At 41.9% G+C, this 25,053-nt stretch overlaps 1 protein-coding gene across 2 annotated transcripts in view; it reads right to left on the bottom strand.

The window, feature by feature from the left end:
• Window positions 1-25,053, bottom strand: part of LOC126395791 (protein unc-13 homolog B-like) — a 91,728-nt gene continuing 66,675 nt past the window's right edge. The window contains exons 18-40 of one of the 2 annotated variants that reach the window (XM_050053512.1): window positions 23,696-23,811; window positions 22,169-22,332; window positions 21,338-21,488; window positions 21,106-21,174; window positions 20,330-20,419; window positions 19,976-20,113; window positions 18,594-18,724; window positions 18,388-18,473; window positions 15,882-16,008; window positions 15,643-15,739; window positions 15,400-15,543; window positions 14,003-14,080; window positions 12,572-12,649; window positions 8,399-8,487; window positions 8,144-8,290; window positions 7,166-7,289; window positions 6,985-7,038; window positions 6,755-6,832; window positions 6,105-6,252; window positions 5,855-5,911; window positions 5,534-5,626; window positions 5,258-5,417; window positions 1-2,441 (exon numbers count right to left, since the gene is read on the bottom strand). In XM_050053512.1, coding sequence (XP_049909469.1) covers window positions 2,156-2,441; window positions 5,258-5,417; window positions 5,534-5,626; window positions 5,855-5,911; window positions 6,105-6,252; window positions 6,755-6,832; window positions 6,985-7,038; window positions 7,166-7,289; window positions 8,144-8,290; window positions 8,399-8,487; window positions 12,572-12,649; window positions 14,003-14,080; window positions 15,400-15,543; window positions 15,643-15,739; window positions 15,882-16,008; window positions 18,388-18,473; window positions 18,594-18,724; window positions 19,976-20,113; window positions 20,330-20,419; window positions 21,106-21,174; window positions 21,338-21,488; window positions 22,169-22,332; window positions 23,696-23,811 — 2,705 coding nt within the window. In that variant the 3' untranslated portion in view covers window positions 1-2,155. The remainder of the gene's footprint in view (window positions 2,442-5,257; window positions 5,418-5,533; window positions 5,627-5,854; window positions 5,912-6,104; window positions 6,253-6,754; window positions 6,833-6,984; window positions 7,039-7,165; window positions 7,290-8,143; window positions 8,291-8,398; window positions 8,488-12,571; window positions 12,650-14,002; window positions 14,081-15,399; window positions 15,544-15,642; window positions 15,740-15,881; window positions 16,009-18,387; window positions 18,474-18,593; window positions 18,725-19,975; window positions 20,114-20,329; window positions 20,420-21,105; window positions 21,175-21,337; window positions 21,489-22,168; window positions 22,333-23,695; window positions 23,812-25,053) is intronic. The other variant, XM_050053513.1, reaches the window with a different exon arrangement.

Here is a 25,053-nt window from a genome sequence, read left to right on the forward strand (position 1 = left end):
AAATACTTTATACAAAATTAATGAATGGAAATGTTTACATGGTGACAACAACATTTCAGAGTAGTGACAATACAAAGAAAACACCACGAAAATGCATTTACCATGACTGTTACACTGTACTTGTTAACTATTGCAGTGATTTAGTGAAAGTGCAAGGGTTAACAAATTTAGAAAATATAGAAAAAAAAAAGTGAACACTTGTAACTTGGCACGAGGAACATGAATATTAAAGAATGGCTATGAAACATTTGTATTCACAGGGGATCATTTACTGTAACAAAGAGGAATCTGGTTTAGTGGTTTCTACAGAGTGTCATCGGTTTAAAAATGTGCACACATTGAGGTTCTCATATTAAAGTAATATCCTTCATTAAAAGTTACATTTTAATATTCTTCCATCAGTTATGAACAAAGTCACTGGCACACATCTCATATATTACTCCTCCTGTCCATAAAACATCATTTAATTGACATCATACCGAACTAATAAAAGAGCTTTTAAGGGAAACATTTACAAAACGTCAGAGGGAACATAACACAAAAAACAGACTGAAAGAAAGCCCAGCCTTGATATTTGCAATATAATCAAAGATAAACAGTACAAAATGATAAGGAACATCACTTGGAAAACTTATTTGACATCATTACGGGCAAAGAAGTGGCCGATCCTCATCGCTGAGAGCCAAAGGGAGTACAAGGATTTAAAAAAAAAAAAGATTAAAAAGATACACGTAATTTATTTTTTTCACCAAAGTAAGGCCACTCATAGACAGAGCAGGAAGATATATGTAAACCGCAAGTAATTCTACACTTCCTAACAACTCAGCAGCTGATGAGCCTGTGTTCAAATGTTCAGATACCCCTTTTTTTTCTTTTTTTGGAAGAAAAGTTGTTACCTGAAAGTTCAACATGTAAAATGACTTAATTATAAATGAACATTTCTAAAAGACAGTCATCACTGTTGTAAGTCAAGGACACAGGTCGCCAAGTTTGCTTTTAATTTCTTAACAAACACTAACTTTATTCTGAGGGCGTGTATCTTGTCTCCTCATTCAGACTGTGCAAATTCTCAAACACACTTTCCTGGCAAACACGTCCGTCCCCAGCGGTAAACAACATTTTAAATCACGGGCATTGAAAAGCACAGACAAAAATAAATATGTATAAAAAATAAATAAAATGGCTGCACCGTCGTGGTTACACTAGAGTTGGTAATAGAGTTTAATAAATTAATATGGCCAAAACAGCATTCAACTTTAACATACAGTGTCCGCACTCTTGGTCCTGTTTGTCAATCATACTGGTGTTGATTTTATCATTTAAATTATGTACTGAAGATGAAAACTGAAAATGGCAAGGCACACATTTAACTGATTAATCCTTTACATTAAGGGGTACAATTAAGGGTTATTAGTTTAGGTATCTTCTCTTGAAACATGAGTTGTACAAGATTAACTTGTGAAACCACGCAATACACAAACCAGGCCCTAAAAACTGGGACTGTCTCTGAGCTACCAGCTGTCCGATTCATCCCCTTCATGAGATAAACCATAGTGTTTTCACATTTACTCAAACCGTGACAGTGGAGCTACAGACTCGGGCATTCAGAAAGACTTTTGTACTTCACACATTCACAGCTTTCAGAGTGTAAGGCATCAAACACATGGCCACGGTTTGAAGGGTTCAGGTGGGGTTATTGCACAACAACACTGGGGAGGTTTGGGGAACTCGTTGGCCCCTCCAGCGGAGCCTGGTGTCCTCTGTTCCTTCGAGGCTGTGGCGTGCACAGTGTGCCACTCTAGCTGATGAGGAGAGTGGGGTAAACAGAGGTTAAATGACAGAGTAAGTGTTCACTGCCTGGTGCAACAGCTGGTGAGTGTGAAGGTTGAGTGAGCCAGTGTTTATACTGTACAGTAGCTCGGTAAATAATGTGAGTGTTTGAGGAAGGGGAACAGTGAGTCCAAAATACCCCGAGTGTGAACGTGACAGTGTGTCGATAAGCTTGGCAAGGCGCCACCAAACAGTCAACAGCAGCTAAGACACGTCGAAGGTCTAAATAAGAGTCCACATGGCCATCTATGAAAAATTATTCCCTGCTTTTTCACAAAGACGTTCAAGAGACCTTCCATCTTTTCTGTTTCTCTCCCACCTCTTCTCATCTGCCCTCCTCGGCTGAACGAGTCTCTGATTTCAGCCTCACAAACTCCTTGGCCACGTCATCGTTGGAGCGCTGGGAGAGGATTCGCATGGCGGTGAGGCCTGTGTCGTCCATATGGATGCGTTCCCCGAGCGGGCACCAGCACGCACAGTTGCCCTTTCCCATGATGTCTCTTAATTGTATCACGGCCAAGCCGACCACTCTGTCTGCACGGCCGAAGCAGTAGTCTTTGACGCAGACTTGCAGCTCGTAGCACTCAAAGCCATCCTGGTTACCAAGAACACTGTGGAGAGAGAACACAGAGGTTTGAACATTAAGTCCTTCAACACAGCTGCAGGTTAGTCAAGTTAAAACGGCAATGCCCAAGAATTTTCCTTCAAAATACACCCATTTGGTTCTGTGTAGACAAGCATCTCAACCATCAATTACTGTACATGTGCTAGATTAAAGTATAGCTGCAACTAACTATCACTTTCAAGGGGTGGGTAAAAAACCCCAAAACGATACAGCATAGTATCATGACATTTTGCACCGCAATATTAAATCAATACGTGGGCGCCAAGCATAGATTTTTTTTACTGTATAAACTATTGATATTGTGAATACAAATTAAACTTTTGGTAGCCTACGAGAATGATAAAATTGATTATTTTTTCAGTACACTAGATACATACAGATCCCGATACTAGATACAACATTAGATGCACTACAGATGTATTGCGTATAATTTTCTAGCTAAGGTTAATTTGCAGCCTCTGTCCCTTGTTAGACCTTTCTACTTAACAAGTGCAAAAGTTAAGACATATAAAAAACACAAAAAACATTAACTAAAATATTAACGAAGATGAAAAAGTAACCACTTTGATTCTCAAAGTAAGGAAGCAGTTTCCTTGTTTATCACATTATACAAAGGTATCATGTCAAGACAAAAGTGAGCTGGGTGGAGATAGACAATTAAAAACAGTGCATCAGCTATACTACTCCAAAGAGTGATTGCATACAATTTTCCATAATGTTTCACTCCTCTGTAGAAGATGTAAAGAGGCAGGCGGGACGTTAACACATTCTCTTTGGACTCGTTGGAAGAGTATATTTTAATGCATCTCTAATGCTTGAGAAGAACTGGGAACCTAACACACTAGTTGCTGTCCTTGTTGCCCCGCGTGTATTACCTTGAGCAGACAAGTATGAAACTCAGGCTGTTTCATTTGGTTGTGGCAAGGAAACTTATTCAACTTATGTGGAAGCCAGACTGTGCACCAACATATGACATGTGGATAAGAGAGCTGATGAATGTATTGTACTTCCATGTGTCCACCCATATGCCGATGGAGGCCCTGGTTAAGTTTTAGAGTCCTCACATCGCTTGCGGAGACCGGCGGGGGGAGCGGCAAACACACCTAATGGCAGGCGGCGCCCCAGACTAACGTCCAAGAACACAAAATTGAATCCACAAAGTACCTCCATACTGCTCATCTGTAGTGATCCAAGTGTGCTGCAGCCCCGACATAAAAAGTTGTTTTGAAAAACGTCATATGAACTCTGTTTTAGCCTCACTGTAGCCTGTAGCTCTGACTGCTTCTCTGTGCTCACGTGTGCGCGCTCAGGGTGATCGGTGATGCACGGTCTCTGAAGAGCAGCAGTCTCGTCAGTACTGATGTCCAGATTCTCAAGTGCAGGCATCGCCAATTCCCAGTCTGAACAGCAAAGACTTTCCTCATCCGTTGGCATTGCTTTGCATTTGAAACAACTACACCACCAGGTTTCCAGTGCTCGACTCCGGTATTCTGCGGCTGGCTGAGGGTTAGGCTCATGAGCTGCGGCGGCTGCTTCGTCCAGTAGCCTGAGTTCCGTGCGTATACTCGGGCTCAAACAAATACGGCTCAACAAAGAAATGCTGTTCCTCCTCAATTTCAAAGTCTTCAGACATGTTGAGCTGTCCTTTGCTAAAAGACCGTAGTGCAAACTATCTTTTAGCTCTGTGGTTACTGCTGTCTCCCCGTGCGGTGCACGTGTCACGTGATGTAAACACGGGTGAGCAAAGCTCATGCTTTCGCTGGTCGCGTGCAAGCACGCACGCGGTGCACAGAGAAGCAGTCAGAGCTACAGGCTACAGTGAGGCTAAAAACAGAGTTCAAATGACGTTTTTCGAAACAATGTTTCGACGTTTTTTTATGTCGGGGCTTCAGGACACTTGGATCACTACGGATGAGCAGTATGGAGATACTTTGTGGATTCAATTTTGTGTTCTTGGACGTTAGTTTGGGGCACCATCTGCCAGTAGGTGTGCTAGCCGCTGTCCCCGCCGATCTCCGCAAGGGATGTGAGGACTCTAAAAATTCACCAGGGCCTCCATCGGCATATGGGTGAGTAGATAATGGCTGAATTTTCATTTTTGGGTGCACTATCCCTTTAAGAGCAGTGATTTGTAGTGATCTATAACTTGGTAGCAGTGAACACTCTATCGCTATGTATATGCATTTTATTCTACTAGGACTTGTTTTCTTCCTGTAAAGATATTTGTGGCTGAGTTGTTAAAATTATGTACTGAGTGTTTGTTTTATACTGAAAATCCTGAAAAAGGGCCATCAACAATTTACACACAAGTAAATTTCAATTTACTGTCATATATGTATAAGAGAAACATTTTGATCCGAGAAGCTAAAATCAGAGAAATGACTTAAAAGTATCAGTATCAAAAATAGGTGCACATTCATTTTCTGTCTATCGATTAATCAACTAATTGTTTGCTGCTCTAGATTTAAGTACGAAATCCAAACTCTGAAACAGCAGCAAAACATCACATACAGTAATAGCCAAGCTGGTTACATCATTCTGGAGTACTGAAGGTCAAATTCTATAAATATCTGACAGGACACGAGTAGCTGTACATGTGCAAACTGCATGTAAACTGTAAATAGAAATGATATGAGGATGTATACAATAACATAGTTACTGAAGCTGTTGGATAGCAACAAAAGTAATAATGAAACAAAAAAAGTAATACATGAAAATGAAAGATTGTGAAGTATTCAACGGTCAACATCTAGAAAACTGGAAATGTTATTAAAAAGCAGGCACAGCTGTCGCAGTACTTACAAATTAAAGGTCTCGCTAAACTTGGGAGACCAGCTGTTGTTCTTGGATTTGGTCTGGAATTTGCGTTTCTTGTCGCTGAGGTGAGGCCCGATCATGGTAATCTCCACGAAGGGTCGGAACATGCCGGACGTCTGCCATTTTAAATCATTGGCTCCTATGACTAAACACAACACAACATGTTAAACCCAGAGCACACACAGAGGAAGAGGATGATATAATCAGATGAGAGCACTTGGCTAAAGTATGTAGCATCATGCTATGGAAACTCAAACAGACCTTTGACAGTAACTTTCCGCTCCCCGTTCCCTGGATGCGTGTGCAGCTCAGTCTGGACAGACACCTCACCTATTGGCTTCTCCACGCCTGGACCTAGTTTGACGCACAGCCAGACACATGAATGAGCTCACATTTGGCCCGATGAAGGCAAAATATAAACTTTGATTCATAAAGCAGAGACAGTATAAGAAGAGGATGCAGGTGGAGAGGTTGGGTTAGGGTTGACCTGCCCACCTTAGTGGCACAGAGTGACAGAGTGTACAAAGAGAGAGCGGGTGGGGAAGGAGAGGAGGGCTGGCGGATGATTTCAATGAAACCTACCCCTGCTGGGCTGTATTTTTTCACTGGGAGTTAACCTAATACCCTTTCCATTGTGCACTGGCACAGAGGCAGCACAGGAGATAAAGAGAAGACAGCAGCAACATGTCAACAGATTCCAGCATCAATAACACTTTAAATACACAAAATACAGGTGCAAACCAGTGAAATGCCACACTCATCAACAACACACATAGTGCCCTCTTGTGGCCTACAGAGGGAAATGCATTCTCCTCAGACCCTTTCTGACTACCTTGTGCATGCTGGGTGGTCACAAAGGTCTTGATGAGTGTGTCTGTTGTCTGAGTGTAGAGGGACAGAGCGTGGCGTAGTGACGACAGCTCAGGACTCTTCTCCAGGAACGCCTTCTTCAGCCCGTTGCCTCCTGCATGGAAGTATTGCTGCGAAGGAAACAGAGCGTGGGACAGCATAAATCATCTGGAGGACAAACTAGTCAAAATATTAGGATTTTAAAAACCCAAACCAAATCAAGTTTTTCAAGAAAAAAGGTGAGTTTTGCTTCTGGCAAAATAAGTCTTACAGTAAAGTCAATTGTTTGAATTCTGGTGGCACAAACTATCACCACAAGATCCAAATTGAAAATGACCAGAATTATCCTTTAATAGTGAAAAAGATCGCTGTATTTCCAGTGCAAAAACCCAAGACTAGGTTTAACAACAGAGTCATTTAGCATTTTTCTGGCTCACAATTAAAATCCACTCTTCATTTCACCCACTTTATCCTCCACACACTTCCCTGGCCTGTTAAATCACATAACTTCTGGTCACAAGCTGCTTACATAACCTTCCAGAGTATTTGATTAATGGATGAATAGTTGATGAAGCTAATTTGACCCGTCTGCCCTGCATCCTAATGAAACCAAAACCCGCAGTATAAACTGACCTTGATCGTGTCCAGTGCCACGTCCATGACAGCACACTGCCTGGGAGACAGGCTTTTAGCCTCCCCTGCCATGTGATCCTGCACATCCAAATGAGGAGCAAAGAGATGAGTTAATTGCCCAAAAATAGATTCACACTCTCTCGCTGAGTCATTTTGTGGTCAGTTCTTGGCGACACTGAGCCTCTGCAGGTAATTAACTTTGTGTAAAACATATGAAAGCGTTCTGGTACCTTGAGTTTGGAGAGCTGACCCAGTTCTTTCGCAGCTGAGAGAATCTGTGCACCCTGAAAAAAAACCCAGAGAATTTTGCCATTTCATCTCTGCACTTAAAAGTCAAATATATTTACAGTATGCACAAATGCTGAGGCAAGCAAACATGAGACTGATAATTCTTAGTGATGTTGAGCTTACAAAGGTGTCGTTGCCCTGTGGCAAGACAATAGTCTTCTCCAGGCTGCTCATTACGATCCTCCACAGCTCCTTGAGCACACGCTTCAATACTGTTTTCTCACATACGGTGGCGAACAATGTTAACCTGTAAAATGCAAATACACAAATACATATACACAAGTTGATGAGATACATGGACCACAGAGAGTGCTGAGCTGTGTTAACCCTAATTTACATGCATGTAGCCATTGTTGATTCGAGCTCGTAATAAACGTGCATTAAGAAAGAACTCCGTGATCGGCCTCATCCTTGCATTCTCCAGATCATCACAGAAACACCTACTCTCAATTCGCTAACTCAAGATGTGACTATAAACAATGTGTCCATGGAGATTGTGACACCAATGTAATGAGTGTCACTTTTACAGGTCCACCAGCCACATCCTTTAACCATCCTCAAATTGTATTCTTCCTTCAACGTTGTCGTGCCTTTTTTAAGAGCACAGAGCAAAATGCGTTGGGAGTTCAGAACGACTAAGGTGCTGGCATGGTTGAAAATTGTTGAAACTTCTAATTTCTGAAATGATTTCTGGAGGACAGAGATTTAGGATGCAGAGAAAGAGATTTAAAGTAATAGAGAACAGGACGGGGCTGCAGTTGGGCTCTTGAGAGAGGATTGCACCTGTCAAAGTGGCTTAAAACATTAGCTTGGCATCGTCAGACCAAATCGCAAATGCAAATTAGTTCGGCACCTCCATTTATTTTCACTTCCAAGGGGCACTATCAACGGCTATAGGTAAAAATGCAGGAAAAAATCAAACCTGCCCTTTATTAGATAAGAGGTTGATAAGCGGTAGATAAGACGCATCTGCCAGAGTCAATAAAACATGAATACATGGATTTCTCTGGGTCCCAGGCTATGAAAACATGGCAATATCATCAAACACTTCATCATGTCAGGGAGAGAACACTGGTCTCAAATCTTAATTCATCCACTCACTTTCCATCCAGGAAATCCATGAGTGGCCGTAGCATGTTGTCAGAGTCGGCCTCCACCTGGTTTTTGTTGTTGGCGTTGAGCTGTCCTTTGATCTGGTACAGCAGAGATGCCATCTGGCGCATGCAATCGTTGATGCGGATCTGGAAACTAGAAAGACACAAAATTTAATCAATCAGCACAAATGCATGTGTGGTTACTGATATGCGTGTGGGCGTGTGTGGTTACGTGTCTGTCTAGGGGTGTGAATTAGTCTACCTGTTCCCAAATGTACGGCTGAGATCATCCAGCACGTTGTTCAGCTTCACCTGCAGGTCGTTCAGTAGGTCACTGGCCTCAGTGTCCATCTGCAGAAAGGCAGGCAGACAGAATCAAAGGAAGGGTGTTGGTAAAATTCTGCTCAAAACAAATTAACTCCGAAAAACTTGAAAATGTAGAGAACATAATTAATCTCAGGAGAGACCGTATGTGCCTCTGAGGACACAGCACTCTTTAACAGCAGATCATAAAAGACTTTCATCATTCGTATTTGCAGCTTTTAGCCAAAATATCCCAAATTAACTTGAAAGCTTGACTTCAACACCAAAGCTAGAAGCTCCAAAAGGCAGCAAGAATTTATCATTTAAAAAGGAACTTCAATAACCATCATGTTATTAGGAAAATTGCACAGCCAATCTGTTGAGCTTCATACCAAGAGATACCAAAGGAACGAGAGAGGCAGATGTTCTGTAATGTTTGTAGTTTATGCTCCTAGAGCAGAGATATGTCCGTTCTAAACAACATGAGTAGAAACAAATTACGACAAGAAACCCACCTTTTTACCAGTTGTCTCCAACTTTCGAAGCAAGAGCATTGAAAACAAAGTTTAATACGGCAGGAGATGTTTGTCTCACAAGTCTCACAAACACAGGGCGAGGGAACAAGTGGTGGAGTGACTACCTCCAGTATACCTAACCTAGGTATACTGAGGCATCATCTACATAAGCACTGCCTGCAGGGAGCTAAGCCATATGGATGAAGCCACGATGTGGCTCATTAAGTCAATGATCCAATGGCCTTTTGATTCATGGCCTGTCAGGGTCGCGTGGCACCATTAGTGAGGAGAGACGGAGACGTTTCTGCTATGCACCACAAAGGGAAGACTCAAGGGGAGGAAAGGCAGCTAGAAATTGATTGTGTGCTGTTTGTAATGTGTTTTGTTTTGCCTGGGAGTATTTTGGTAAGCATAAGGATATTAATATTCATGAGTCGGTACACCTACACTCACCTTCTTGTCTTCGAGTGTTATCTCAGTCTACGACAGCACAGATGGGCGGAGGGTAACAGAGGACAACCTCAATTAGCTGTCATTTCCCATTTGTAAATTAACTTTCATTTATATTAAAATAATTACAGAGGATCGATGGCCATTATACAAAGTGCTGTGGTAGCAGATACCCGTGTGCATGTGACCTACCTTTTCTACTGGTTCATCCATCTTTGCGTGGTGTTTTGAGATTGTTTTAAAAAGAGACATAAAAATGAAACACTGTCAAAAATCCTGTTCTGTTGTACCTCTAACTCTTGAAATTAAAATTTAAAGAACACCACAAATACAGAAGGCTTTTCCCGCATCGGAACGAGCTATATTTGAAACATCAACACCCACCTTCTCCTTGTCAGTCTATTGCAAACAAAAAAGAGCAACAAAGAAAACACAAATTAAAGAAAAGCAACAACAAAAAAATTCAGAAATGAGCTTCATTTTAGGGGAAATGAGTGACCAGTTTTGAGGAAAGGCCATGGGTAAACTCGAGGTGGAAAACACCACAGATGACGTGATAAAAACCGCACACAATAAACTCCACCATGACGGTGATGTTTTGTTTCAAGAGGACTGAGTATCACTGTGGTGTTGCAGTGAACAGGAAGAACAGGGCAGAATGACTTGGACTCGTGGGAACGATAAAACCACTTCAGACTGCAACAAACCTCAACCCCATTTTTCTCCCCTTCTTCCCCTACTTCTTCCTCCTCCTCCTCACTCTCGTCAAACTACGAGTGGCGGTGAAAAGACAACACAACACAATTAAGTCCCACTGCTGCAAATTAAACAACCAAATTCAACAAAATTTGTTCTTTAAAGACAATTTTCGGCTTCTCAATTTCCAAAAAGAAATTATGTGGGGAGATGAACATTTGAGTATATGCAGACATGCATCATAAACATGTCTGCATATACAGGGAACTTGCCTGCCACGCTAGCATTCTATTGTTGCGCTAGAAAAGAAAGGAAAAACATGATTGTGACTTCACTCTTCTAAAAAATGCATTTTAGTTAAATATCCCCTGCAAAGGCAAAACACAGTAACTACATATTTGGTCTGAGTTAAGACCTACCATTAGACTACACAGCTACAACCAACGAGCCACATCAAGTGAAAGCTATCTGGTCAGATAGCCACAGCTAGCCTTAGCTAAAGCTTAAACTAAATGTAGATTTTTCCCTGGTAGTTATCTGTAAAAGAAAATGATCCATTTTGTTGGACTACAGTGACATCCTGGTAATTCAGTGAGTAATTCCACATGACTAAATTTGGGAGGAGCTGAATCAAAGAAAGGGCGGGAAAAACACTGCTGCTAAGGGGAATTAGCTTAGCATGTCTCAGTCGCTGCCATTTTGACTCTAGTGGATTTCATGGAATTTAGTGAGGTTAATTAATTCATTCATTTTCCGTAACCACTTATCCTGTTAGGGGTCGCAGGCGGGCTGGAGCCCATCCCAGCTGGCAGGGTACACCCTGGACAGGTCACCAGACTATCACAGGACTGACACATAGAGACAGACAACCATTCAACTCACATTCACACCTACGGACAATTTAGAGTCACCAATTAACCTGCATGTCTTTGGACTGTGGGAGGAAGCTGGAGTACCTGGAGAAAACCCACGCTGACACGTAGAGATCATGCAAACTCCAACTCTAACCACTGCACCACTGTGGCGACATGTGATGTAATGTGGTTAAGCTACCTTTAAATCATATATGTACTTTATTGGATTAAGTTTACCGTAAATTTTAACAGCATTTGGACAGACACCGAGCAATAAAGAAATACATTAAATTCCTATAAACTATGGATTATTAATAATAAAAATAATGGTTATTTTCTTAAACAAATTAAATAAAATGGACGAGAAAGCTACAAGACCACATTTTGGTGGTAGAAACTGCATGTTCCACTTAAATCCCATGAAGAACATTCAAAGGCAAAGTGCAGTATCTCATGATTTCCCTCTATGATAACAAGCCACTCACTAAATCTCTCAGAGCAGCTCACATGTATCATCCTTTCAACTCCACCTCATCATGACATGATGCATCATAAATCATCTGACAGGCAACAACAGACTGAGACTGGCAACATAATGTGACTTCTTAAAACAATGAACATCAAAAATATAAGGTTTCAATCGACCAGGTTCAAGAATACAAATGGTGAAAGAAAATAAAATCTAGGCCTGAAAGGGACGTACGCCACTTCAAAACTTTAAACCCACTCTTGCGAACATTTACACCAGACGTCAGCATAGTTACTAGACTACAACAGGTAGGCTACACTTAATACTAAAGAGGGGTCTACTGGTCTCTATGAATGAATCTAATCTGCTACCATCCACAGTACCCACCACAGCCTTCGCTTTCTCTTCCTCAGTTACGACCTGCTGTTCAAGCCAAAGGAAGATGGAGATAATCAATACACTGCACGACCGCGTGTGCACCATTAAACTGATTAAATAAAATGAAAGATGTACTTTAATATGGACAAATATCTGCCTGTATCGGCCCCACTCAGACCATGATGGAAACATACCTCCTCCTCTCCCGCCTCCTCCTCCTCTTCCTCTTCCACCAGTTCATTTTGCTTTAATTGTAAGGTGAACACACTTAAGCTACATACGATAAAACACTACATGTAAAGTCATGCTAGGGCTTCAAAGCAGAGGGAGGTCATCACTGACAGACAAGCCATTGGATGTCCTCACTGTGGCTACACTAAGGACACTAATAGAGGACGTGATTTAATTACTGTAAGTCTCATTATGCTCTAGCCTATGGGGCAGTGCGGGGTCTAATCTCTCTCAGTATGGATCTATGCTTCCACTGACAACATCACATCAGACACTGGGATGGCGTATAGACCTTTTAAGCAACTTCCACTACGACCTTGTTAAGACTCAAGACTATGTTCTAATCCAGCACTACCAAGGATCTAGCTACTGTACATACCCGCGCTTCCTCCGTTGCAATCTGATACACGAGACACACAAATACAACTGTTGTACAGATAACCACGTGTAGAATATGTGGTTGTTGTGCTTGAGTAAGAAATGGGACTTTTATGTTTGATGCAACAGGACAACACCCCAACCTTTGTCTTTTGACTTACCTGTTTGGCACCCATCGACTCAAACATCTTCTCCAGCTGGATTCTTAACTGCTGCACATTGTTCATCAGGACACACGGCTTTTGGAGGACACAGGAAGAGAGAGACATAGAACACAGAGAGATTATAAACATGTGACAGGAACCCTTCAATATCTACAAGTGACTGCACTCACCACCATGTAAAATATGTAATTTTTATTCAATTGATTATTCAACTTTGGAAAATAATCTTTTATAAAAATGTTTGTGAAGGCAATGATGGAGCCACTGGAGGGTGTGTCCAGTGTCTAAACAATACTCAATTTGATTGGATACTTGACTGCGAAAAAAAAAATGCTCCTGATGAGTTGGCAGATGGTGTCCTGGGGGATCTCCTCCCAGACCTGGATCAGGGCAAGAGTGAGCTCCTGGACAGTCTGTGGTGGTACTTGGTGGCGTCAGATGCACCAATACTTAACGTCCCATAGGTGCTCAGTTGGATTTAGGTCAGGGGAACAAGAGGGCCAGTCAATGGCATCAGTGCCTTCATCATCCAGGAACTGCCTTCACACTCTGGCCACATGAGGCCGGGCATTGTCCTGCACCAGGAGGAACCCAGAGCCCACTGCACCAGGAGGAACCCAGGGCTCACTGCACCAGGAGGAACCCAGGGCCCACTGCACCAGGAGGAACCCAGGGTCCACTGCACCAGGAGGAACCCAGGGTCCACTGCATCAGGAGGAACCCAGGGCCCACTGCACCAGGATGAACCCAGGGCCCACTGCAACAGGAGGAACCAAGGGCCTGTTGCACCAGGAGGAACCCAGGGCCCACTGCACCAGGAGGAACCCAGGGCGCGCTGCACCAGGAGGAACCAAGGGCCTGTTGCACCAGGAGGAACCCAGGGCCCACTGCACCAGGAGGAACCCAGAGCTCACTGCATCAGTGTAAGGTCTGACAATCGCTCTGAGGATGTCATCCTGGTACCTAACAGCAGTCAGGTTACCGTTGGCTATGACATGGAGGTCTGTGCGACCCTCCAAGGATATGCTTTCACAGACCACCTCTGACCCACCGCCAAACCAGTCATGCTGGATGATGTTACAGGCAGCATAACGTTCACCACAGTGTCTCCAGACTCTTTCACGCCTGTCACATGTGCTCAGTGTGAACTTGCTGTCATCTGTGAAGAGAACGGGGTGCCAATAGTGGACCTGCCAATTCTGGTGTTCTCTGGCAAATGCCAGTTGAGCTGCATGGTGCTGCGCTGTGAGCACAGGACATGGGCTTTCATGCCACCCTCATAGAGTCTGTTTCTGACAGTTCGGTCAGAAACATGCACACCAGTAGCCTGCTGGAGGTCATTTTTTGAGCAGTGTATATCGTGTAGGATGTGGATTAAAGGAAAATGCGTGACTGTGGCATGTAAAACAAAAGGTGTTGAGAACTTACAATCTTCTCCTTGTCAATATAAGAGGGAAAACTCTTGGTCAGAATGGCACTGTACTGCAGAAGAACTTTGGCAATGGTCTGTGAAGATAAAAAGGTAGAAACGCATTAAAACTGCATGGAACAAAATTTGAAACAATTTAAAAACAGTTTTAAATCTAATTACTTATTTCTTATAAAACCTTTCCCAGAGGGGACTGTACGACACTTTCAGGGAGCATGGCCAAAAGAGGTTTTAGAAACATTCCCAAATGCCATGTAATGTATTCTCTGCCATGCAGGAGAGCAAATCCCAAAGCATAAAGCTGTGCTGTCCCTCTGTCCCCCAGGAGGAGAGTTTCATGTCCAAATTAACATATCTTTTTAACGAGGAAACATAAAATTCCCTTTAGAAAAAAAGAGAATGTCCCTCCAGACAATGCTGTCGCTGTTTTGTGATTTCCCTCATATGTTAAAGTGTTTTGAAAAAGGAAATTAGTCAGAGTCAGATACTGCTTTATGATAATTTACTGTCAATTTTGTTATCAATTATGGACATTTTTGATCCAGCAACTATGAGTTCTGTGCTGTTTTCCAAGTAAAATCCTTTTACAGTGTGATGTACTTAAGAGCAGGTTTTAAAGGGATACTTCAGATCTTTTGAAGTGGGGTTGTATGAGGTAATTATCCATAGTCAATGTTCTGCCTACAGCAAATGCCCCTAGTTTGGAAAATGAGGCAGACGTACCACCATGGAAGCTACGTAATGTATGACCAGCAGCAAAACCTATTTTAAGCATAGTCAATAAAAGTTTAACGGTATGCTTTATTAAGAATATTTTCACAGCTTTACCTTGCCTGTTGTTAAAGGCTTCAGTTCCCCATTTATGCACTTGTCAAAGCCACCAGATTCCATTGAGAAAAACAGTGATTTAAGCTCACTGAACATGGGAGCTGCTGGTCTACTGCTGCATCAATCACTTAGTTTGTTTGGCTTATAGTGTGACTTTAGTGAATCAGAACTAGCCCATTTAAAAGCCAAAGTCACACAATAACACCAACAAACTAACTGACTGAGGCAGTGTTTGACCAGCAGCTCCTGTGTTTAGCAATGTTAAATCACTGGTTTTCTCAATGGAGTTTGGCTTTGAAGAGCGTAATATAACAGCTTCACTTGCCAGATAGAAAATCGCTGTCTGACAGCCACATAAGGTGGTGAAAATATTCTAAATATAGTATACAATTAGACTGATGATTTTTTTAAGTGGCTAAAAATACGTTTTGTTGCTGACCCTTCCACATGATCCACATTGCTTAGCTTCTATCTACTGTACTAGATTGTACATTGACTATGGTTAAGTACGTCATAAAACCAAAATCCAAACCATCCCTTTAAGGTTTCATCCAGTACGTGGGTTTACCTTGGAGAAGCGGCGACTGTACTGAGCCATGACGTTAGGGTCAGGACATTCCAGTTTCTTGATGATCTCAAAGCTCTGGTTGAGCTGAGTGAAGATGTCCACCACAGAGCAGGAGAACAGAGCATGCTCAGACGTCTGCTGGAACTGAAACAGTGCACAGTGACAAGGGAAAAACACAAACAATACATAAACAAGACGTACTAGAGTTAAAAAATATATTTATCTACATGCTAATTTTCTTACTCCGTCCTTTTTGTCCCTCTCCAGGGCTCCATGCATAAACTCCATGGATACATCCTCGTTTTCATCCAACCACTGTAGCACAAATTGTAAGAACCATCTGCAAAGGAAAATAAAGACAACCAGAGTTTTAACCAACACCAACATTAAGGACAGATCAATTTAATAATCAAAGAGAAGTTTTTAAAAAATAAATGTAATGTTCCCCTGTGCCTAAAACTGATTAAGTCCAAAGCACTCACGATGGGTAGTCAGGAACGACGCCCTTAAAGTTTGGCAGCTCCTTGACATATTCGTTGTTGAGCCACTTGACCTTGAAGTGCAGGTTCATGTAGTCGGTGCTCTTACACAGTCTGTGCTTCTCGTGCTCTGCATATGCAAAGAAAGGAAGAGCCTGTGAGCATTGTAATAAGACCTTGCAACTTTAATCTTAGTCTCTCCTACCTAACATAATCCTAATTTCAAGACGACAGGATAGGTTCACATTTCTTTTAAAGTGTGTCTCAGAACAATATTCACATGATCATGTGTGCATTGAAAGCTATGTATTCACTGGGCACAAAAAAATAATTTCAAAGTTCAGCTAAAGCAAATATGCAAATTCAAGATATCATCTTTAAAGTTTGTGTTTTTAGTACCAAAGTCCCTCTTTTTTTAACCCCTCCACTATAACTCCTTAAGAAAACAACATCTGTGGAAAAAAGAGAACATTTGGTACTACAAATATTTAATTTATGTTCTGAATTTAAATTAATTAAATAAAATTAAAATTAAAATTAAAAATGTATTAAATTAAATTAAATTATTAGCTGCAGTGCCTTTGGCTTGGAGGAAAAAAGTGAGACATGCTGGAAGAAAACTGTTGGTGCGTAAACCTGCCACAAAAATACTGTATTTAGCTTAAAAGAAAAAAGATCAGTGCTTTTACGTAGATTTTTTTTAGGGGCATATGATTTAAATTACAAGCCAGAAAAATGTCAGTTGTACTGAGAGATATTCAATATCCCATTGCCATGGAGACAGGTGTATGATCTAATATCTTTATACAGCTGTTATAGATTCCAAGTCACAATATTTTCAATTTAAAATTCTGTGGGGAATGAAATAGGATGGAAACAGTCTTTTCCGTGAATCAGAAATTAAAGATATGTTGCACTGATTTTGGTTCTGTCCTCATGTGGCAACATTTTGGAGGACTATCAAAAGATGGCTTGCATCAAGGTTGATTTTTTTTAACCATGTGCCCTTAAATAAAAATGCTCAGTGAATTAAGAAATAGTTGTTGTGGAATTTAAATACATTAAATGATTAGGAAAAAGATTTATCTCTGAATCGAAAGGAAGAGAGCGAATAACATTCCCCTGTTTTCTGTACTTTTTTAAACATGTATTTATGTTAGAAGGCATTATTGTTACAAGGAAGGGGAAACTGAATCATTATGAAAAAAGACAGATAGATTACGGCCAAGTTTAGAGGAAGGATGACAATGATATCATTATTTAGTTGTCAGGTTGGTTGTCTTGGGTGTTTATTTAGTTTTTTGTGTGTCTGTGATTTCTTGTTCCTCCCTTTCTTTTTCTACTGTAAGCAAATGTCAATGGTTTATGATGTGTTATAGTGTAGTTATGTCATTTGTATTTGTATGTCACATTGATTTGTCTAACACAGGCTGCTTAAGCCACATAATAGGTTCGGCTAAACCTATTTACTTACTGTTTTTTAATATTTTGAGACTTAATGAAGACAAAATTTTGTCCCTAATCACTTCAATTAAATCTGCTTTCAGCAGGGATCGTTCATGGCCAGTAAAAGCGAACAACAGTGCTTTAAATATGAACGTATGAGCATGTGAGTATTGCTTGTGGTACTGTTTTCAGACAGACTTGGGAAAAAAAATGTGAACCTATCATCTAACCCTAAAACAAAATCATCTCTAACTTTACCTAAAGCCGTATCTATGCTAAAGTTACTGCGAATTCAAGTCCTTACTATAAAGTCAAGGTATAATTCTAAAATGTAGTTAAATATTTTCTCTGAAAAATGTCCTCTGATGGTTTTATATTCAAACAAAGATTATTCTAAAAGTCAGTGCTTTATTTGTTTACTCATACTTTGAAGCTTCATTTGCGATGACTGCAGTGACCATGTACTTAAACATGACTTCGCCTGCTGTTGCTAAACTTCAGCTGTGCTCATATTAGCTAAAGATATGCTCGTAGAAAGTAAGTGGAAGAGTTTTGCACAAGTTTAGTGAAAAGCTTAAATCCAACCAGGCACTTGAATATCTTTTTAGTGACCTACTAAAAACTACTACTGCTCTTAAATCTGAAGTATGCTTTGCTCATGCTTCTGAGCAAAATCTCTCAGGACTCCATCTCTGAGCACATTTTCCACCCCTTTTTATATTAATGCAGATTGAAAATGAAGGCGCCGCCACTTCTGTAGCGTAGTATGTGAAGCAGATATTTCGCAGTGATAGTCTCTGCAGGGGACTCATCTTGAGGACAGGGGCTGGGATAAGAGCTGACTGCCTCTGGGGGACTGGTGGTGCTGTACAGTACAGTACAGCAGAGAGAAATCACAGAGAGGCTCCTGGGAGACATAAGCAGCTTTCAAACCCTGCACAGTGATTAATTCGCTCTTTCACTTCTTCCATGCCACTGTGGCGTTTCTACCCCAGATTTTCTCTTCTCTTCTTGCCTTCTCCAGTAAATGTAAATGTAAATGTAAATGCTGGGTGTGACATACCTTCCATAGCGTACTTCATGTCTTGGGCGAACAGTGTCCACATGACCTCTGCTGACACCTTCCCTACGTTCAGTTCTTGAGGAAATCTGAGAAAGAGGTGACAATGATCAAACGTTCTAAACATTTAAAACTATGTACTGAAGAAATAGTGGTAGTTTGTGATAGTAAAGTCATAAAGATAAAGAGACCATATGCCGATTACTAACTGGTTGAGCACAGGTGTGTAGGAGTTCCTGTCCTCTTCAATGATAGAGACGATGAGCATGATGAGTTTGGGCCAGAAGTCCAAGTTCTTGATGCTCGGACCCTGCTCCTCTAAAGGGAGCTCCTCCTTGTTCTGGATCAGAACACAACACAGTCAGTCACCAAAAAGAGACTTAAACACAGACAGTAGTATGGATTTGTCTGATTTAGTGGACATGTGGTCACTGTGATGACAGGTAGTCATGCTCAAGGCAATTTATACAGCAGGTCATACACGTTCTTGTCCCCAGCTGTCTCAGTTTGATTACAGATTGTTTAAAGGGACTGTGTGGATCTTTTGAAGTGGGGTTGAATGACGTATTTATCCACAGTCAGTGTATAACATACAGTAGATGTTGGTTGACACTTACCCAGTTTGGAGAAGCAGGCAGAAGACCGACATGGAAGCTATCAATGTACCGCTGTGGATAGGGTCAGCAACAGATGACCATGTCTGACCCAAGCCTGCTTCTCCAAACATGAGGCGCCCTGACCGCCATCGACTGCAGGTAATACACTGACTGTGGAAAAGTAGCCGAGTGTGAAGCAGCTGGGATGAGAGTCAGCACCTCCAAGTCTTAGGGCGTGGTCCCCTGTCGGAAACCGGTGGATTGCCCTCTCCTGGATGGGAGAGAGTTACTGCCTCAAGCGAGGGAGTTCAAGTATCTTGGGGTCTTGTTCCCGAGTGAGGGTAGAATGGAGTGTGAGATGGATTGGCGGGTCGGTACGGCTTCTGCAGTGATGTGGGTGCTGCGCCGGTCCGTCGTGGTGAAGAGGGAGCTGAGCCGGAAAGCAAAGCTTTCGATGTACTGGTCCATCTACGTCCCAACCCTCACCTATGGTCATGAGCTCTGGGTAGTGAATGAGAATGCGATCGCGGATACAAGCGGTGGAAATGAGTTTCCTCCGTGGGGTGACTGGGCTCAGCCTTAGAGATAGGGTGAGGAGCTCGGACATACGTAGGGAGCTCGGAGTAGAGCCGCTGCTCCTTCGCATCGAAAGGGGTCAGTTGAGGTGGTTCGGGCATCTGATCAGGATGTCTCCGGGCATCTCCCGCTGGAGGTGTCCCGGGCACGTCCCACTGGTAGGNGGAGCTGGAAAGCGTTGCTGGGGAGAGGGACATCTGGGGTGCTTTGCTCAGCCTGCTGCCCCCCCCCGACCCGGCCCCGGATAAGCGGATGAAAATGGATGGATGGATGGATGGAAAAGTACCTCATACAACCCCACTTAAAAAGATCCAAACTATTACTTTAAGTGACGAGAAGTGTATAGTATTTACTTGGCCTTGCAGCACTTCCACTTCCTGATGCAGCTGCCACAGTTGGATAATTAGCGAGTGACTTACTGTGTCATTAGGATGGTACTGTCTGCTGTACAGCTCGTGGCAGTTGTTGAAGATGTAGTCGTATGTGGAGTTGAGGCAGGCCTTGACACAGTCCCTCACCACCTGGCTGGCTCTGGGCGGAGATTGTAACTCCTGGACCTGAACACCAGATGGAGATAGCAACACTGGCAGTGACAATCATTTACACTTGTTGAGTAAAACTTAAAACAAGGAATACCGTGGGTCTAATTTATCAGGTTGTGACTTCCTGGCCAAGCTGTGGCAAAACATCCCATTTAAACATCAAGAGATAACCATTTGCTGAGATTATGCAGAAAGCAACAACAGTGAAAATACAGAAACAATAAACTTTACCTTCATCCTGAAGAAGGTGATGCTGGTTAGAAGATCCACAGTGGATTTCAAATCCTGCAGGCGCTCCTTGCTGCTGGCAGGAAAGTGATTCTACATAGAAAAAAAAGCAAGCTAAATTCAATATAATCAATGACCACTACAGGTGTGTAGTACATATAAATTAGACCAGCGTCATGTTTAAGAGTGTAAATCAGGTTACTGTTCTGTACTACTTAAGTCATTAGATAACACTCACATCCGTGACATGTCACAAAAGGCATATTTAAACAACAGATCACAAGGTTTTCCATGCAAGTGCTTCGGTAGGTGGAGCCATTTGCTTAATTTTACATAATAGTAGTAGTACAATAATCTATTCTTTTGTGGAAAGTAAATATCGTCTATATGCCAGTGTCACAGTGTATCTTAGGTGGTCTTTGTGATCGTGTAGCTGCCCCTTTTTGCGTTTTTATGGTTACCTCTAGTACACAATAACCTACTTTCATCCTTTTTTGTGTTTTATATTCCTTGTTATAGAGCTTTACATTTGAATTTTGTATTTTTGTTGTATGTTCTCGGTCTGTAACTTATGTTACTGCCTGTCTTGGCCAGGACACTGTTGAAAATCTCATCTTAATCTCGAGAGGTTTTCCTGGCTAAATAAATATTAAATAAATAAATCATCAACACAGCTAAAGCAAAAAAACATGCTTTCAATCTCAAGGAAACACTTAAAATACTCAGAACAATATCAGTCATGATGGCAGCGATATTTATTAGTACAATCAAAATCTTACCCTGTAGGTGGAGAGGTCGATTCGCAGGGAGTTGTGTAGCTGGTCTAAAAGCTTGACAAAGCGTTCTTTCTGTATGGTGAATAAAAGAGAAAGGAAATGATGAGCAATATGAGTATTTGTACACAAAAATGCAAAAAAAAAGACAGAGGCTACATGAGTTTATGTATAACTAGCAAAGAAAGCAAGAGAGACAAATCTGGTGTGCGTGTTTGTGTGGTACAAGAATACATACCCCAAAATTGGAAGCAGCAAAACGGTCGGAGGCGGACACATTGGTGGAGGCGGTTGTGTGGGCGTAGAAGGCATTGATATTGGCCAGCAGGGTACTCATCACCGCGGGGACCCCGGGACACATGTACTTAGACGATAGACAGGCAAAGTGCCTGGAAAGACGAGCACAGAGTAAGCTTGTTAAAAACCTGGGCAGCAGACCTCTTCTTCTTCCCATTTCATCACACTTAGAAACACATTACATTGTCACAGAGAAAAGGTTTTGTCAAGGCGTACTTCGTGAAGAGCTGTGCCTTTATTTGGTCAGCCATGTGTCCTCTCTGGGGTCTTTTTTTTCCCCACCTAATGATCCCTATTAGGAATAGCCATTTCATTTGCCCATGAGCTAGCTGGCATGTTTAGGCTGAAGGATGGCCCCATTGGAGTGTGCTTTCTGTGAGTGATGGGCCCAGCTAACAGGCATCTGTATGGAGCATGACATTTCATGGAGGCAAATCCATCCTCGGCCCATTTATAATTGATTTTCTTTCATTTGAAGGCCAACAGAGAATGACAACGGCACCGAGAGGCACTTGGATATGAGAGCAAAAGGCAAAAAGGGAACTAGAGGAGATGGAGATGAAGAGGAAACAAACACATGGACAGGTAGAGAGAGAGTAGGGAGAAAGTTCGTATGTCCCTCTGTGATATCCAAAGGATATATTAGCAAAAGGGTCAAAGTTCAAGGACCAATGTTATGGCGAAGTAGTATCTCCCAATCGTATGCACGCTCCATTCAACAGTATCTACTTTGTAAGGGCAAAAAGAATCTGGGATGCAGGGTCAGACTCACGTCATGGCCTGGTAGATTGACTCGATCCCATAGCGCATGGCGAACTCGTCAACTATTTCTTGTGCCACATCATCATAGTAGACTTTCCAGGCGTCGTCTCCACGAGCCTCTGGGATTTTCACCACACCCTGGCCGAGCATATCAGTGGAGTGGTGGAACAGGTTCTGTAATGGACAGAATAATTGGGTTGATGTCATTTGAATTGATTGTCCCAAGACATTTAAAGCGCAATACTAAGTATTGGCCAAATTAAAACTCATGTATACACAACAAAAAGATTTCAGAATCTGAAACCAGTTGAAAGTAAACATCTTCAAGTACTTAAGAGAGAAGTAGATTTAGAACATCAGCACCTTTTTTAGATATCCTGTCCTGAAAACCTAATGGTTATGTAACGTCCTATGTGTTCAGGTTAGGGCTGGGTGATTAGTTCCATTTTCAATTCTGATATTGGTTTCTAACAATTATAAAAACAAGTTAATCGCAATAAAATAATTATTGTGTCGCGAGGGTGCTTTCAGACCTAGAGTTGTCTTGCTTTGGTCCAAATCAGGGACTAATTTTGTTACAAAGTTGTATAATTGCCTGGAGTTGGTTCGTGTTCTCACGGCAGCATTTACAAGCGGACCAGATCAAATGCCTTGTGTGAGAAAGCTGCTCTTGATTGGTCAGAATTTCCATGTGGGAAAAATCCAGGAAGTAAAGCAAACGTTGAAGAAGAGTACACTTGCAAGATAAATGTGACACTTTCTAATGTCACAATGGAGGGACAACTACGCAGGTTGATTTTAGCGCTGCTCATCGTGGACTATATTGCTGTCATTGTTCATTTTAGTCAAACCATACAGTTTGAAAACGAGGCGCGGCTCCAACTAGAAAACAATGTTTTGATGCATTGGATGTGCTGAATGTGCATATTAAGGCAGTACAGGAGGAGGTGCACATTAATAATCCTCCAGGACTGTAACATGCTCATGTTTAACCCAAACAATGTGTCATGTGACTGCAGTTGGTTCACATCCAGGTCTGAACACGTTCTCACCACAAACGAACTGCACCAGAGTTTGTTTGTAACCAGACCAATACCACCTCTTCAAGAAGGTCTCAGTCCGGTTGTTTCGGTGCACACCTGAGTGTGATTGCTGTGTTCACACCTGCCCAAACGAACCGCACTTAGGGGGCAAATGAACTTGAGTTAGATTGAACCGAATCAAACAGGGAAGGTATGAAAACACCCTTAGTCAGTTGTGCCTGTTCTGTATAAACAAGTGCAAGCTGCATTTCATTTTGTCTTTCACTTTTACTTATTTGACAATATGGCAGTATTTGGTGCTTTAAGCGTAAGTTACCAAAGTTTTTTTATGTTCAATAAATGCCTCATGTTTCCCAAGTCAATGAGTATTTGTGTGAAATAACCGCGACCTACATATTGAGCAAAACAATCGTGACTATGATTATTGCCATAATGGAGCAGCCCTTGTCCAGATTATTAAGAGCATAACCCATAGCTTCTGCAGACTCAAATACCTCATGCAAACAGGTGTACTGCACGTGATACGGCGCCACTTTCTCCTCTCCTTTGATCTCCACGTTGATTTGAAGGCGAATGGCACCTGACACGGCAGACTTGTCCGTCCTCTTCTCTGTAATCAAACACAAATACAGTCATGCAGATACTCCCATACAAACACACACATGTAAATACGTTCTCAATTCATAACTCCAATACAAATCTGTGACACAGAGGCACATGGAACCAGGTCTGTTAATACAACACTAATTACAGACTATTAACGTGGCAGATCTATTGTAGGGGGCTCTGTTTCTACAGTTTGATGGCAGTGCAGAGCCGGCAACGCTAATAGAAGTCCTCTGGCTGATAGAGAGGGAGACAATGGCAGTGGGCTGTATGGATCTGCGTTTGATCACTAAAGACACTTTAGCCAGAGCCTCTCTGGAGGTGGAATGCTTGGCGGCTCACCCCTGCTATTTGCCCTGACAGGCACATCATTAGGGGTAATTTGTACATGTCGGCGGATCAGTCGATTTCCGACTGGAGTGCTGCTTCTTGATAATCACACTTCAGGAGGATAAAGGGAGAGAGTACAGAGAAGAGGGGGAAGATGGAGATAGGGACGAGAAAATGTTTGAAATAGATGGGGCATATTTCATGACTGATTATTAATTTTGCCTACAGACTCCGAACCAATGCAACATTTTATTGATGGATATAAAATCAAGCTCTTTATGTCTCTCAGTTTACAAAAAACAACTGCAGATTTATAGGCACATTCATATTCAGTGCCATGCTGTTCCATTGGATGATTTATTAATGCCACAGTGAAGTCATTTTCTGCACTTTAATCAAGTAGAAACGAGATGCTTTGTGCTTCAGATGTGAACGCCTCAATCTAACATACTGTACGACACGGATATGAAAATGAGTAGTGCTTTTAAAAGATAGAAATCCAAGCAATATGACATAATGTCTGGGGTGAATTAATCCATCAGTTCACTTCTGGGAGTGAGTTAATGTTTGGATAAAAGCTTTTGACAACACAGGAGACATATTTAGGGAAACAGACAGAGATAAAGAGATCGTAATTTTGAAATATAACCCTTAACATAATGTGGTTTGTCTGCCGGATAAAAAAGTACTTTAGCCTTTACGTTTTTGTGCTGTACAACCAGTGCTCATACAGCATAGCAAGAGGGACTGATAATTATTGAATGTATTCAGGCCTCATCCTAATAAAATATGCTTAAACCCAGAGGATTAGTAATAGGAAATATAATGAATCAAGTTTTTTTTGTCAGCATGCACAAAGGGACTTCAGGGGATAAGTTTGCCTGGTAAAGTCAGTATTTTAATGCAGGCACATATG

Source organism: Epinephelus moara, chromosome 9, assembly GCF_006386435.1.
Source record: "Epinephelus moara isolate mb chromosome 9, YSFRI_EMoa_1.0, whole genome shotgun sequence".
Classification (NCBI taxonomy): Eukaryota; Metazoa; Chordata; class Actinopteri; order Perciformes; family Serranidae; genus Epinephelus; species Epinephelus moara.